The sequence below is a fragment of the Meleagris gallopavo genome, chromosome 23, assembly GCF_000146605.3.
Source record: "Meleagris gallopavo isolate NT-WF06-2002-E0010 breed Aviagen turkey brand Nicholas breeding stock chromosome 23, Turkey_5.1, whole genome shotgun sequence".
Lineage (NCBI taxonomy): Eukaryota > Metazoa > Chordata > Aves > Galliformes > Phasianidae > Meleagris > Meleagris gallopavo.
The window spans coordinates 5,216,517-5,229,474 of NC_015033.2; the positions used below are offsets into that span (position 1 = coordinate 5,216,517).

Genomic DNA, 12,958 nt, shown 5'->3' on the forward strand with positions numbered 1-12,958 from the left:
AATGCCTTAATGATCTCATGGATATGAAAACAATGAGAGTTGTGATAGACATGATGCATTTGCACGTCTCTCACACCTATTGGATCTTGACACTGGTTGTTTTTTATGTCTGCTTAGCTTTGCTTGTACCTTGTAAATTGCCTCTCTGTGTAAGCTGCTGCCTCTGTTCCCTTCTTAGTTCTGATAGCTCAAAGCATCACAAACGTGGTGAGAAAGATAGCAGCAAGTTAAAGACTGCGGGGAGAAGCAGATAACTCCAGAGGCTGGAAATAGGATACAGAGATTTTCTTAACTAGACTGGTTCAGGTGAGTTCAGCTCACTGCAATTAATATCCAGCAATTAACTGCTTTACATGAAAGATTTTGGTAGTATGCCTAGTGCAAATCAAGTTAAAATCTAATGCACGGCTGTTTCCATAAAAATGGGGCTAATAAGGCAGAAATGCTTTCCTTTGCTTCTTCAGAATGCTGTTCCTTTGGTGGGCAGGGTGATAGCAGTGGGGAAGTGTAGGCATTAGTATGGTAGCTCCTGCTCTCCCTGTTTGGCCCACAGAGATAAAGGCAAGCTCAGTGCTCACAGTTCTACTCTTCTTGTCACTCACTTGGGGTCTAGCCCAAAGATAACTAATGACTGCAGCTGCCGTGCTATCTTTGAGTTGTGTCCTGCCTGCAGAGCCAAGAGCAATGAAAGCATCAGCTCTGCACAAATGCATGTGTCACCAATAGAGACTTTCTGAATAAGCAGTGAGGAAGAGCATACAGAAGTTGTCTCGGCTCTGCAAACTCCCATTTAGATCCCAGGGGGAAATCAGCAAGCAGAAGCATCATTTGGATTGAAAGGGTCACTGAAGACATTTTGCAGTGCTGGAGAGAAAGCTCACTGCAAAACATATGGCGAGATGATTTGGGGAGTGGGGAGGGTTAATATGGTATATTTTCAGATAAATCTAAAAATTCCTTTCTGAGCTCAGCAAAAAAGAGCTACTCTTGTGTTTTTCTAAAATGTAACAAGAGATTTTCTTGTACAATTGAAGGATTACTTCAAGATTGATGCTCTAGAAAACACATGGATATGTCATAAATGAGTTTATGGGGAACATGTGATACTCAGAACATTCACAGAAAAAAAACAGCCCTCATTCCTCCAGATTGAAAGAATATACGTGAAAGCAATGTTTTCTTTATGTAGCAGAGTCTGTCTGGCACAGACACGAACAATTTAGTATAGCATGGGTTTGAAATTGAAGCACTTTCACACCCCATGGATTGACAACAGGGTAATTACCAGAGGAGGGGGGGAAGAGAGGGTTTCAGTAAAACACCCCCAGCTAAAATGAATGCAGACTATTACAGACCTGAGAGATAATGATTCCCAAGTGTTTTAATTTGTGCTTCCCCTCCTTGTCTCCCTTGCAGTCATCATTTTGGCAACTGCCAGCAACATCCCTAACACACTCAGCAGCATTCACAGAGCAGGCAGCTGCTGAGATGATTATGTCAAATCAGCACTCTGTCCTCTCTTTTCCACGTCTAATGATTCTCACCCTTGGAGAAGTGCTTTAAATGATGCATACACCTCAGGCTCATTGTGAGGCTGCTAAAAGCAGTAGCTGCAGAGCAGGACTTTGGGTGGGACCCTGTCATTCACCTGACTTGCATGCATGCACTGCAATTATCTTTCAAAATGACTCCACAGAGCCCTGCTGTTCCTTTTTTGGGCCTGGCCCAAAGTCCTTTCTAGACAACAGAAAAACCTTCCAAGAGCTGTGGATTAAGCTCTCTGAGGGCAGGAGAGAAGCTCAGTTTGTGTGAATTCTTAATTTGAGTTTCTCAAACAATCCATTGAAAAGAACACACAAAACAAGGCTTGCCTGACGTTTGCCTCCCTCTGCCTTATTCAGAGCTCATGCCCCCAAAGGCAGAACTGTCACTGATCGCGTTGCAACTGCGAGATGCATGGAAGGAAGGAAGGAAGGGGAAATGTGCTAAATGTAACCTAGTGGTACTATTGCTGCCACTGCTGTCGTGCTGCTGAGCCAGCAGAGCTGCACTTAAAAGCTTTCCTGTGCTCAGAAGTGGGTTGGACTTGCACAAACATTGCCCCTGGGTTTTATGTCATGGGCTGATCCTGCGTTCTATATCTTGGCACATTATTTACTCAACAGCTTTCATTTGCACTGCAGCCGTGAAGTCAGTCATATATCTGGCAGAGACATAAATCAGGTTGCCTGATTCTGCTCACACTGCTGTGGCAGTGCAGCATGCTCTGCCCTGTCTGCTGCTCCTTTCTGCTTCTCCTCTGCAGCATCACAGTTTGATTCAGAAGGAACAAGTCTCAGTCATGAGCTCTCCTACTGAAACCCCAATCTGAGCAATCAGTACAATAATCTTGTAGCTCAGTTCGTTATAATTAACTCAATTTTTACTGTCCTTAGACATTTAACTAATCCCAGCAATTAAGAATCAGCTGTTCTCTATATTCAGAGTTAACAGTGGACCTAAAGCAGAAAAAGCAAAGGGTCCCCTATTGAAGTCTAAAACCTCCGGCTTAAAATTCAGACTTGCTTTTATTACAACAAAGTCTTGTTTGCCCAGAATCCTAGAGGAATATGGGGCAATGAATACCTGCATCGCCAAGGATAAAGATCCTTGCCAAATTTCCAGCTTTCTTTTACTTGCACTGTTCCTAACAGACCTCAGCTCCAATATCAGAAAGCACCGCAATATCAAAACTTGGCTTTGATAAAAGACTGTGCATGTGGTTCTTATTGCTGTCACACAGACCAGGATTTGAGAGCTCTGCAATTGACTGTGATCAATTAAAGCCTTTTTCCATTTATGCTTTCACTGACAATAGCACTGGCAGTACCACCTACTGTTCTGCATCTGTGCTGAGGGAGGGGCTGCATTTCTCTCCCTGGGTTAACAAACTGCATCCCTGCAGCCACAGCATAGAGCTGTAGCCAAGCCACCATTCCTTACTCCAAATTTTTGGGCTGAGATTGTTGTGCTGTAATTAGAAATCAAAATAGCTCTGGCCAGATGAGCGTCAGGCTTTGCCTAAACCCTCCTTTCCAAATTGTTCTGTGCATCTCCCAGCAATACAGGTGCGCGTGGGTCAGAACTACTACTGAATCCACAGCGAATCTCTGTAGTCATGACTGGGCAGCCATCATATCAGAGACACAAACCATTATGCCAGGAAGCACCTGAGTGAGTACACAGTGTGACACTATGACAGAAACAGTGCAAAATGGAGATCTGCCTGTCCTAATGGAACACAGCAGGGTCTAGGAAAGCAGTGTAAAGAGGATTCTGCCCAAAGCACCAGGATTACTATTTCTACTCCTCTGAGCCCTCCTGGCTCCTGCCCCATCCTCAGGTGCAGCTGAAGAAGCAGAAGGGTTCCACAAAGAGTATCTATCATAGCTTTATTTACACATCGTGGAAACACACATGCAACATGTCACAGGATTCACTACAGTGGAACAGCCTGTCCCTATCTCCTGTTACCAAAAACCTCGTTTTTGGCTCACTAGGAAAACTATCACTTCCCCAGAAAGCTCCTAAAAATAATCATTAAAAATAACAGACTTGGCAGGATAACTAATGAGTGAGAGCTGCAGGCAGGGATGTCTTGCCACATCCTTGCAGAAACCAGGTCATTCTATGGGAGCAGGAGAGAAGGGTAGGAGTGGCAGTGAATGCTTTCAAAGAAGACAGGTAGGAAGTGGTAGCATGTAACTGCTGGGGAGTATCAGTCTGTAGCAGTAAACAGAGGGGGGAAGGAGAGCTCTGTCAGGGGGTCCCTCCTCACCCAGGCAGCTTCTGCTTTGTCTCCCCTTCTTTGTCTCCCTATTAGCTTCCAGTTCTCTAAGAACCTTTGATCCCTAAGGAGTGTCTGCCTTTCTTCTCAAGCAACTGTTGAGAGGGAAAGCTTAAGCTCCTGTGCCTCCTGACCTGAAGGATCTTTCCTATCTTGCTATCAGACTGGCAATCACGATCGTCTCCAACTAACTGGGAGAGGGGGACCCAGAGGACAGGAATGTGCTGAGGGAAGGGAGGAGAAATGCAGTCCTGGTTTGGGAAAGGCTGAGACCACCCTAGAGTTAACGCCAGCCTCAGTTCTATTGGAGCCTGGCCTGCAGCTTCAATCATTCGCTTGACTTTTTCTCTAATCCTCACTGCTAGGTGTAGGCAGTTTGACTCCAGCTACCGAGCATCCAGGCAGGAGATAAAGTCCCACCCTCCTAAACGTTAATGAATGATCCCTGCTCTCCGTTGGCCGACTCAGGCTCCACACAGCGCCCTTTCCTTCGGGTCACCCTTCGGTTCCGGTGGAATTTGGCGTAGCAGCGTAGCCCTGTAAAAAAACAACAGCAAACAGCAGGCATGGTGAGAGGGTAAGGTCTCATTAAACGCTGAACACAGCTCCCAGCCTCAGCTCATGACAGAACCCGCAGCAGTGGGGCTGGTCCCAGTACTGGGAAGCCTGGGCTGTGCCAAAGGAGGTGGCAGACATGCCTCGCACGGGCAGGGCGCGTTGCTTTCTGAGCCCTGCTATTCTGCTTGGCTCACTGTTCTGGTCTGGGATTCATTGGCTCTGGCAGAAAGCTTCATTGGCTTTTTGAAATACCAATGAATTATCCCAATTGTTTCCAGTGATTTTATGGAAGCCCTGCTTGGTTTCCCCCTATTACTTCCCATTACTGTCTAAGTGATCTCTCCATCGGGAAATTACTGCAGACATAATGTGCAGCACCGACGGCTGGGGAGCTCCCCTTGCTATTTGTTTTTCTGAAGCTTCAAGAGAGGAGGGAAGAGACTGACGTGCTGTTACTGGGAGGTCTGATCCAAAGCTCACTGCTCATCTCTTTCACTTTATTTTGGATGCTAGAAACGCAGGGTCTGAAGGAAGCTATCAGAGATAGCATTGATGAATACTTGGAGGGAGGAAAAAAAAAAAAAAGGATTTTATTTGTTATAAAACCCTTCAGGACATGGTCTCCCATGGCAGGGGAAGGCAATGGGAGCCTCTGGTCAGGTTAACTCATCAGTTTCTGGTACTGATTTACTTTGTCATGCCTACCCAATGGTGCTTGTCCCACCCCTGGAGGTGCCCAAGGCCAGATAGGGCCTGGGTGGCCTGGGCTGGTGGGGGGCAATCAGCCCACAGCAGGGGGTTGGAGCTCTATGGTCTTTAATGTTCCCTCCAACTTAAGCCATTCTATGATTCTACTGTCTGACTTTGTTCCAACTGAGGCAGGTGGCCAGATGGAGTGCAAGCAATGCACACGAAAGTTTTGATTTTCAGTAGTCCAGGATCTGGTTATAGCAGTTCTTGGCAGGAACTGATTTGATCGTTCTCGAAACTGAAAATCTTTTTACTTCCAGAGCAGACAACAGATAGCAACAGTGCCAGCACCCCCACAGTGGGGGAGGCTGAGGATTTATGGCTGCAATAATGAGACAGCCCATAAGCTGTCCTTGAGTACTTGTACACAGGAGACCCATCCAATGTCACAGGTCACTGAGCAGCATTTTGGAGTGCGTGTCCCTGGGCTATGTTGAGACCAGGCTACCTTGAAGCTGAGTTTCTGCCCCTCATTACCAGCCACCCCCAGGGCAGTTAGGCCTCCCAGGAAGAGAGCACGCAAGATCAGAGCTCTGTTCTTATCTAAACATCTTATCTGGACCATATACCTCTGGGGATCTCTTTAGAGGATGCATATTTGGCATCAACACACAACTAGCTTAAACGTAAAGTAGGGCCAGAGGCAGAGTTCATTAGGCTTGCAGAAAGACTTTTTTCTGGGTTAATCTATCACAACATCCTCACTGATGAAGGCCTCCAAGTATTCCATGACACACCCAAGGTGAGAGCTATCATTTAACATTACAAATCCAGGAAAACACTCAGTTAACTGGGTGCAGTAGGTGTATGACCTGGTCAGAGCCACCAGAGTCCTTAAACACAGGTCACCCAACCTGGCAGGCAGTTTTATTCTGGCAAACAAGACCCAGTGCCTGGAGCTGATCCTGAACGTGTTCAGACTGGAAGAGTGCTTTTCAACATCTTCATGATGTAACTGCCTATTGAGGGCTGTTGTAGATTCTCCAGAAATAGTTTTAAGAAACAGAAGTCTGAGTCCTGCCCACACCTACTGAATTGCTACATATTCATTTGAAATTAACTCAGAAAAGCCATACGAGGCATAAAGTAATGTGAAGCAAGGGTAGTAATACAGTGTCACATACAGCGTGTGGGACTTCAAAGCACCACTGAGTTGTTTATTTTCTGTGGCTTCTTCTGTTAGATAGATATCAAGAGAGAAAACAAGATATCCCAGATGACTCATTAGTCACATCACGAGTCGGTGTCAAGGAATGGCTAAGAACAGCAGGGCTGTCTGCAAACACTGCCCAGTCAACTCAGCCAACTACTGAGACAGCAGGAAGCAGGGGAGCGAGGAGCTGCTCACCTTCTGTGCACATACAGTCATCGTAACATTTGTTGTTGAGGCCTCGGTTGTGTGGTTTGCAGAGGTGCTCACGCAAGTCACAGCAAGAGCCTGCAACATAAGAGCATGGGTGAGCATGGCTGATTTGTCCCCTGCTAGAACTGCGACAGCTCAGTGTTACAGATGTTACCTTTGAACTGCCCTCTGCACCCCATTATTGAACAGCATTAAAATTAGGATACTTAGAGTGGAACTTGGGCTGGTCTTTAGCCATTTCTACAAACATGAGATTGGTTATCAGGCTGATCCTGACCTGGGAGGCAGTCAAGGTGGTGGTCACACGGCTCCCCTTCTGCTGATGAGGTTTCATTTCCACCACTGGAGCTCTTACTGCGGCGTTTCTCTATGGAAAAGAATTGATGCTGGTAGAAAATATCACACTGCAGTATATATTTTGGAGACTAAGGTGAAAAAAAGCCTCAAACTTCACGAGTTTGAGTTCTAAACCCTTATAGTTCAGTCTCCTTTCTACTTCTCAACCCTCCACCTAATCATTTTTCCTTTCCTCTCAAACTATCCATCCAAAATGAGAAGTGTGTTGAAACAGAGCATAAATACAATCAGCTTTTTCTCTCTTTCCCCACTACAACGGCCTCTTATCCCTCAGCACGTCTGCCAACACTAACCATAGGCCAAGACTTACAGGATGACTTTTAGGAAAGAAGATGGTGAGCTCAACAGTGTGAGTTTAGCACCTTTCTTTTTAGCTGACGGCCACATTTCTGGTTTGAGGTCCTCATAATCTGTCCAGTCAAAGAGTGCCATATCTAGGGTGGGCATCACATCCCCATCTTGCCTGAGGCGGGCCTGCAAACCACAAGATACCAAAAGACAATGGATTATACTTCTGTAGTGACACTGAAGCATTTGTCAATTTTCCTCATGCTTTCAGACCTTAAGGCTTTATAATTCCTACCCCACACACACCCCCCACCTTGTCCACTGGGGATTCTTAGCATCTCATGTTTAGAATGGAAAACCTTTCTCTTGTCCCAGCTGAAATCAAGAGGGAAGCTTTCACTGTTTCCTTGTGGGGCAGGAAGGCCAGCAAGGAGCATTAGAACATGCTGCCTCTCCAGCCAAGAGCTACTGCTGCATCTCTGCTCCTGGAAGCTGAACGGAGATGGCTAGCTAAGGGAGAAGGAGGGCAGGGAAGAGAAGGGACTAAAGGAGCAGCTTTTGGGGTGTCTGCAAGATAGAGAGCTGCTCCTGAGGAAGGGCTTTGGTGGTAGGCAAGCACTTACCTCTAACTGAAAAAGAAGAAACTGGACCTTAGCTGCAGGAGATTGCTGTCTGTATCAGAGGTACAGTGCAGTTACCAGTGGTCTCTTTACCTGTGACCGCGGCGACGTGGCTGGAAGAACAGGAGGCTCTTCTGTGGAAACGACCAGATCCAGGGCAGTGACGGGAAGCACGGTGGGGGTCAGGCTGGTCGCTTCCTCTGCCTGGAGGTTTTGAAACTGTTGCTCGAAGCTTTCAGGTTTCTTGTACAGGGAGCTTGGCCCAACAGCAGCCTTCCCTGCAGAGGACAACAGGTGCACAGCATGAGCTTTGTCATCCCTTTCCTCTCTGCACGCCATGGAAAAATGTGAATTAAAGGAATCTTTGCTTCCAACCAGCCACTGCCTTATTTTCTACCACCCTGAGCTGCTGTTGAGACCGGTGTCAGTCAGTCCCAAACTGTCTGCACCTTGATTCTTACACACTGACATCACAGCATCTTCAAGAAGGTGCAGTTCTGTATTTCTCATGCTTAAGAATCAATGGATTTCCTCCTAAAGGAAATGCAAATCTCCAAGATTTCTTGGAGCTATAGACGTAGCAAGCCAATTCTTTTTGGCTGGTCTTGGGAATACAAAATGCATCCTTTAAGCCATTTTTAAAGCTGCTGCAAATTCCTGAAACACATCCTTACCTCATTTTAAGAGTGGGCAATTTCTATCTAGCTCAAGTTAGAACCTCCTTAACTTAAAATGAAAAAAAAACCAACCAAAAACTTCACAGCTTGATCCATGCTTTTGCAAAGAATTAATTTCAACGTAGACCTTAGGTTAAGCCAAAGGTACTGGGCCTGTTTTGCAGTCTGCAATTAAGGCTTCAAGCCAGCTTTGTTGCACGCTCTTTCTATATTGCTTAATGCAAGTTGTTCAGTCAGTCCCCTGAGAAAACAACAGAGCTCTTCTTACTGATGCAGGGAGGAGTGATAGCTGGAAGGCAGGGAGACTGACACCCAACTTGTCAAATGGTGCAGATGGGCATGGACTGCCTGGCTTTAAGAGCACTAAAGATTTACTGCTGTGAGGACACCGTACCGCAGAGACCCCCACAAGTTGACCTGCGAAGGGAAGCAGTCCAGTCAAAAACTTTTAGCAACATTTCTAACAATGCTGTAAAGTAATTATGCAATCTCACATGTGGAAAAGCTACATTTGTCATAGTTTGCCATCAACTCAGAAGAATACAAGTTGTGATGAGAAGAAACTGATCTTCAAGCTAAGTAGACTTTTCTAATTATTATTTCCAGTTCTTGTCATGTTTTGAAGTCAGTGGAGAGATTGAGCATGGCTTGGTCTTTTTTCATCCTAAATTGAACTATTTGCTTAAAAAATAAATAAATAATAAAATAAAATAAAAAAAGCAACAACAAAGCAGGCCACCCCAAACCAACCCCTCTAGTCCTAGGCACTTCCAGAGCTCTCCCCTATAAGGCAAACGAGGTCAATTTCAGAAAATTGCAGCCAGCAGTATAAGCCTACAGTTCTGGAGTTGCCTTTTTTCTTGTGCCTCTTTTGTTTGGCAGATTTCTCCCCAGAGCAGGCACACACCCCACGTTCTCCGCACACTCAACCACAGCTACATCTTCTTGCCCTCATTACAAGTGAGCCAACAGCCTCAGCCTCCCATGAAGGTAGAATGGTTGGAGTTGGAAGGGACCCTAAAGGCCATCAGGTCCAACCCCTGCACTGAGCAGGGACACCCACAGCTCCATCAGAGCCCCATTCCCTGACCGTGGGTGCCTGCATCACCTCTCTGGACAGCCTATGCAGTGCCTCACTGCCCTCACTGCAAAAAACTTCTTCCTTCTATCCAATCTAATTGCCCCCTCTTTTAGTCTGACCCCATTTCCCCTTGGTCCCCTCATACCTCTGTGGTGTTTCAGCCTGTCCCTGCGGCTGTGCCGTCGCTGCTCTCGGTTCTGCTTCTTTCCTCTCTCAGACCCAGGGGACTGATTCTCTGGGAGCTCAAAGCCCAGGAACACATCCTTATCCTTATCCTGTTTCAGTGCTGCTGGCTGGCCAAGTGGCACCAGCTCCTCCATGGCTGGAGCTCCGCTGCCCACTCGGAAGGCCTCTTCCCCAGCCGGTTGCCCTCTAGCAGGCAGAGCAAGGACCCTGCCTTTCTTGGCCAAGCCATGCTTGTGCTGGTGCCCACTCCTGGGATGCTGAAGCCACATCTCTTGGTTTTGAAAGTGGTTGTTGTTCTCATTTTTGAGCTTCATGTCAGTGTCCAAGGAGATGGCAAAGGCGATGTCAGAAAGAAGCAGCACACACAGGAAAAGAGACGGAGGGAAGAAGGTGGAGGAAGCTGCCATAATCCTGGGGCCTCTGTGTCACCTGCAATTCAAATCAAGAGCGACAACACAAATGAAGCAACCAACTTGTAGGAACCGTAAGGGCAACCAAAATTCAACTCAGACACTTGAGATGTCCAGATGTCATCCAAAAAGAGTTGGATGAGAGTTTTTTCCGTCCTTGGTTATCTCCTGTGCCAGCCGGGCTTACAGCAGCTGAGACCCACGTGCAGGGCCTGCAGGGATAAGAGGTCCCAGTTTCATGTGCAAATGAGGGCCATCAATCAGCAGGACACTTTCCTTTGATGGCTGAGCAGCCCCCTGCCCTCCCACTCACTGCCTGCCATCTGAGGGCTGCACAGCACCAGCTGTCGGCTGGGGCACTCGGCTGCCACGTTGGCATCCTCAGCCTGCCTGGCAGCGGCCCCAACACAGCTGGTTTCCTTGCAATGAAGACGTCAAGACGAACAGAACCGGAGGCAGATGGTGGCTTCGCAGGACCAGCAACAGCAAGAGCCCTGAGCAGCTCAAGGCGTGGACGCACACACCGCCTGAAAGTGGGCAAGGAAAGAGAAAATACGGGATGGGTTGGGCTGCGTCTCTGCAGTGTAGCAGAAAAACAAATCTGCTGCTGTCAGCAGAGCAGGGGATACTGGTCAAGGGGCAGGAAGGCAAGCTGAACGCCCTATGGCTCATTCCACTGCTCTCCCTGAGCCTGCAAAGTCACTTCACCTCGTCCCACCAAGTGACACCTGCACAGGGAGGGCAATCTAAGTCCAAAGAACTCTCAGTAAGCGGCTGCAGAGCATTCTCATCCATTCTGCTTCAGTGGAGGATTTTCACAGGTCTTTTTTCATCCCTGTGTTTGTGTTATGAGATGTGGCTTTGGGACATTGCACCGGTTAGAGACTTCTCTAATTTAGTTTTTCTTTGCCTGTCCTTTCTAAAGAAAACTTCCGGGTAGCTTTCTTGGAGTGTTCCTCTCAGTCTGGGCGGCTCAACCCCCTCCACCAACCTCTCCTGCACCCCAGGCCTCGGTTGCCACTGATGGCCATCGTTCTGTTCACCAAGTGATCCACTCTGTTGCCTAATTGCAATGGCTTGTGCCCCTTCCTCCAGGTGCTCTGCTGCTCCATGTCACCTGTGAAGGGAAGCAGGTAATTCTGCTCAACTACACATCAGCAGATTCTGCCTTTGCAAGATGCATCTCTGCTATTGCTTAGAGACTGGGAGCAAACTTTCGGTCTGTATCTCCTCTGGAGAGAAGCAGGCAGCACAGAGGGCTTTCCTTCCACGTGGGGTGTGAAAATGAGGTCCTTCCACTGGCCACAAAGCCAACAAAGTGTGAGGTGAGGGCTGATCTAGGAGCTGCTCATTTCCTGCAGGCGTAGTGCTATGGAATAGCATTTTATTGACAGCTACCTGGCACAAAGGAAAACCAGACTGACAGCTAAATATATTATCAACGCACCTCAAGTTCCTGCTTCTCACCAATGTAACAAATAGCAGCCAAGCACAACCCAAACCCTGCATCCGCAGCCTTTGTCTTTTTGAGGGATTTTCTCTGTAAGAACCGGCACAGACCAGCCGGATCAAGGCATCACAGAACAACCCAGAGAGCTGCAGACAGCATCTTACCTTTTCATCTACAGGCAAAACGGCAGGAGGAGAGAAAAAGTGCAAAGAGAATGGAAGGCAGCCTTTTGATAACGAACCTGACAGACACATTAGCCACAATTCTGCTTTCCAGCAGGAGCCAAAGAACAGCTCGATGCTGTGATGCTGCTCCTCAGCATCCAAGTCCTCTCAGGACCCCAGTCCACAACAGCAGCCAGCCCAGGGCGTGAGGATGCAGAGCACAGCAGCATTCTCACTGTTGATGCACCTGTTCTGCAAAAGATGTTTTACCCAGGGCAGAATTTCCTATGTCAGAAATAAACGTGTATGTTGTATCAAGTCCAAAATTGATCCTCTTCTAAGGACGGTACTTCAATAAAGGAAACACTCACCAAGCTCCTGCAGCTCTCCCCAGCACCAGATCTGTGTCCTCGTTACTTCAGCCAACACTTTGTGCTTCCTTTGTGCACCCCCAAGATTATCAGCCACCTACTTCTCAAGGTAGCAAATCTGCCTATTGACGAGAAAATGTGTAAAGCAAAGATAAGGCCTTGGAGCTACCTGGGGTGCGAGCTCAGGGCTGACAAAAGCGTTGCAGAGCTGTCTCTCAGCCAACACTTCTGATCTATTTTGGGTTAGCAGCGGATGGTCAGAACCCTGTGAGAGAAATTTTGTTGTTTGGCATCTTGGGGAACATCCCCCTGGGCAGTCTCTTTCTCTGGACTCACATGTTATTACTATTGCTCTGCTCTCAGCTTGTAATCCTGCAAGGCAGACGTGGACTGAATGGGTACACAGAAACTCATGGTTCTTTTCTCCCTGTAAATGCAGCTCTGTCACCCTGGTGTGGAAAAAAAGGCTCTCGTGCTGCCACTGCTGCGCTGGTTCATTCACACATCTGACTGAAGCCATGATACATGATAGCCTTGGCTTTAAGTTGTCACCCATGTTCTTCGTGACACAGCAGAGAGGAACAGAACACTTCAACCCAGAAATGCAGAATATCAAGTTCCTTTATCACTCCAGACCACAGATGATGCAGTTTTTACGCTCAAGAGCTGAACCAAGCCAGACCCAAGCATGTAATCTGGGACACACTTCTCCTTGGCTCTCATAAGCTCAGCCTTTGGCAGCAGTGCATAAAGATTTCCTGGATTCCAGACAACCCCAGGCTGCAGCAACAGACAAAGCGTGTGCTCAGCTACACGAGTGCTGTGTGTATGTGCATGAGTGGCACAGATGATGGACA

General features: G+C 47.4%; 1 protein-coding gene across 1 annotated transcript; it reads right to left on the bottom strand.

The window, feature by feature from the left end:
• Positions 1-3,393: 3,393 nt before the first annotated feature.
• On the bottom strand, positions 3,394-10,157 carry DRAXIN (dorsal inhibitory axon guidance protein). Its single transcript, XM_003212328.4, has 6 exons — positions 9,666-10,157; positions 7,856-8,040; positions 7,217-7,328; positions 6,775-6,864; positions 6,483-6,572; positions 3,394-4,363 (listed from the first exon to the last, which is right to left on the bottom strand). The coding sequence occupies exons 1-6, from the start codon at positions 10,111-10,113 to the stop codon at positions 4,251-4,253; spliced, it is 1,038 nt and encodes a 345-aa protein (XP_003212376.1). The 5' UTR covers positions 10,114-10,157; the 3' UTR covers positions 3,394-4,250.
• Positions 10,158-12,958: the final 2,801 nt, after the last annotated feature.

What these genes read in the sequence shown, in the direction of transcription:
- DRAXIN (XM_003212328.4), bottom strand. Translation starts at nt 10,113, where the DNA reads ATGGCAGCTTCCTCCACCTTCTTCCCTCCGTCTCTTTTCCTGTGTGTG. An exon ending in CAGGCTGAAACACCACAGAG is followed by an intron (nt 8,041 to 9,665) that starts GTATGAGGGGAC and finishes TGTCCTCTGCAG; the next exon opens with GGAAGGCTGCTGTTGGGCCA. An exon ending in CCACCTTGACTGCCTCCCAG is followed by an intron (nt 6,573 to 6,774) that starts GTCAGGATCAGC and finishes CTTATGTTGCAG; the next exon opens with GCTCTTGCTGTGACTTGCGT.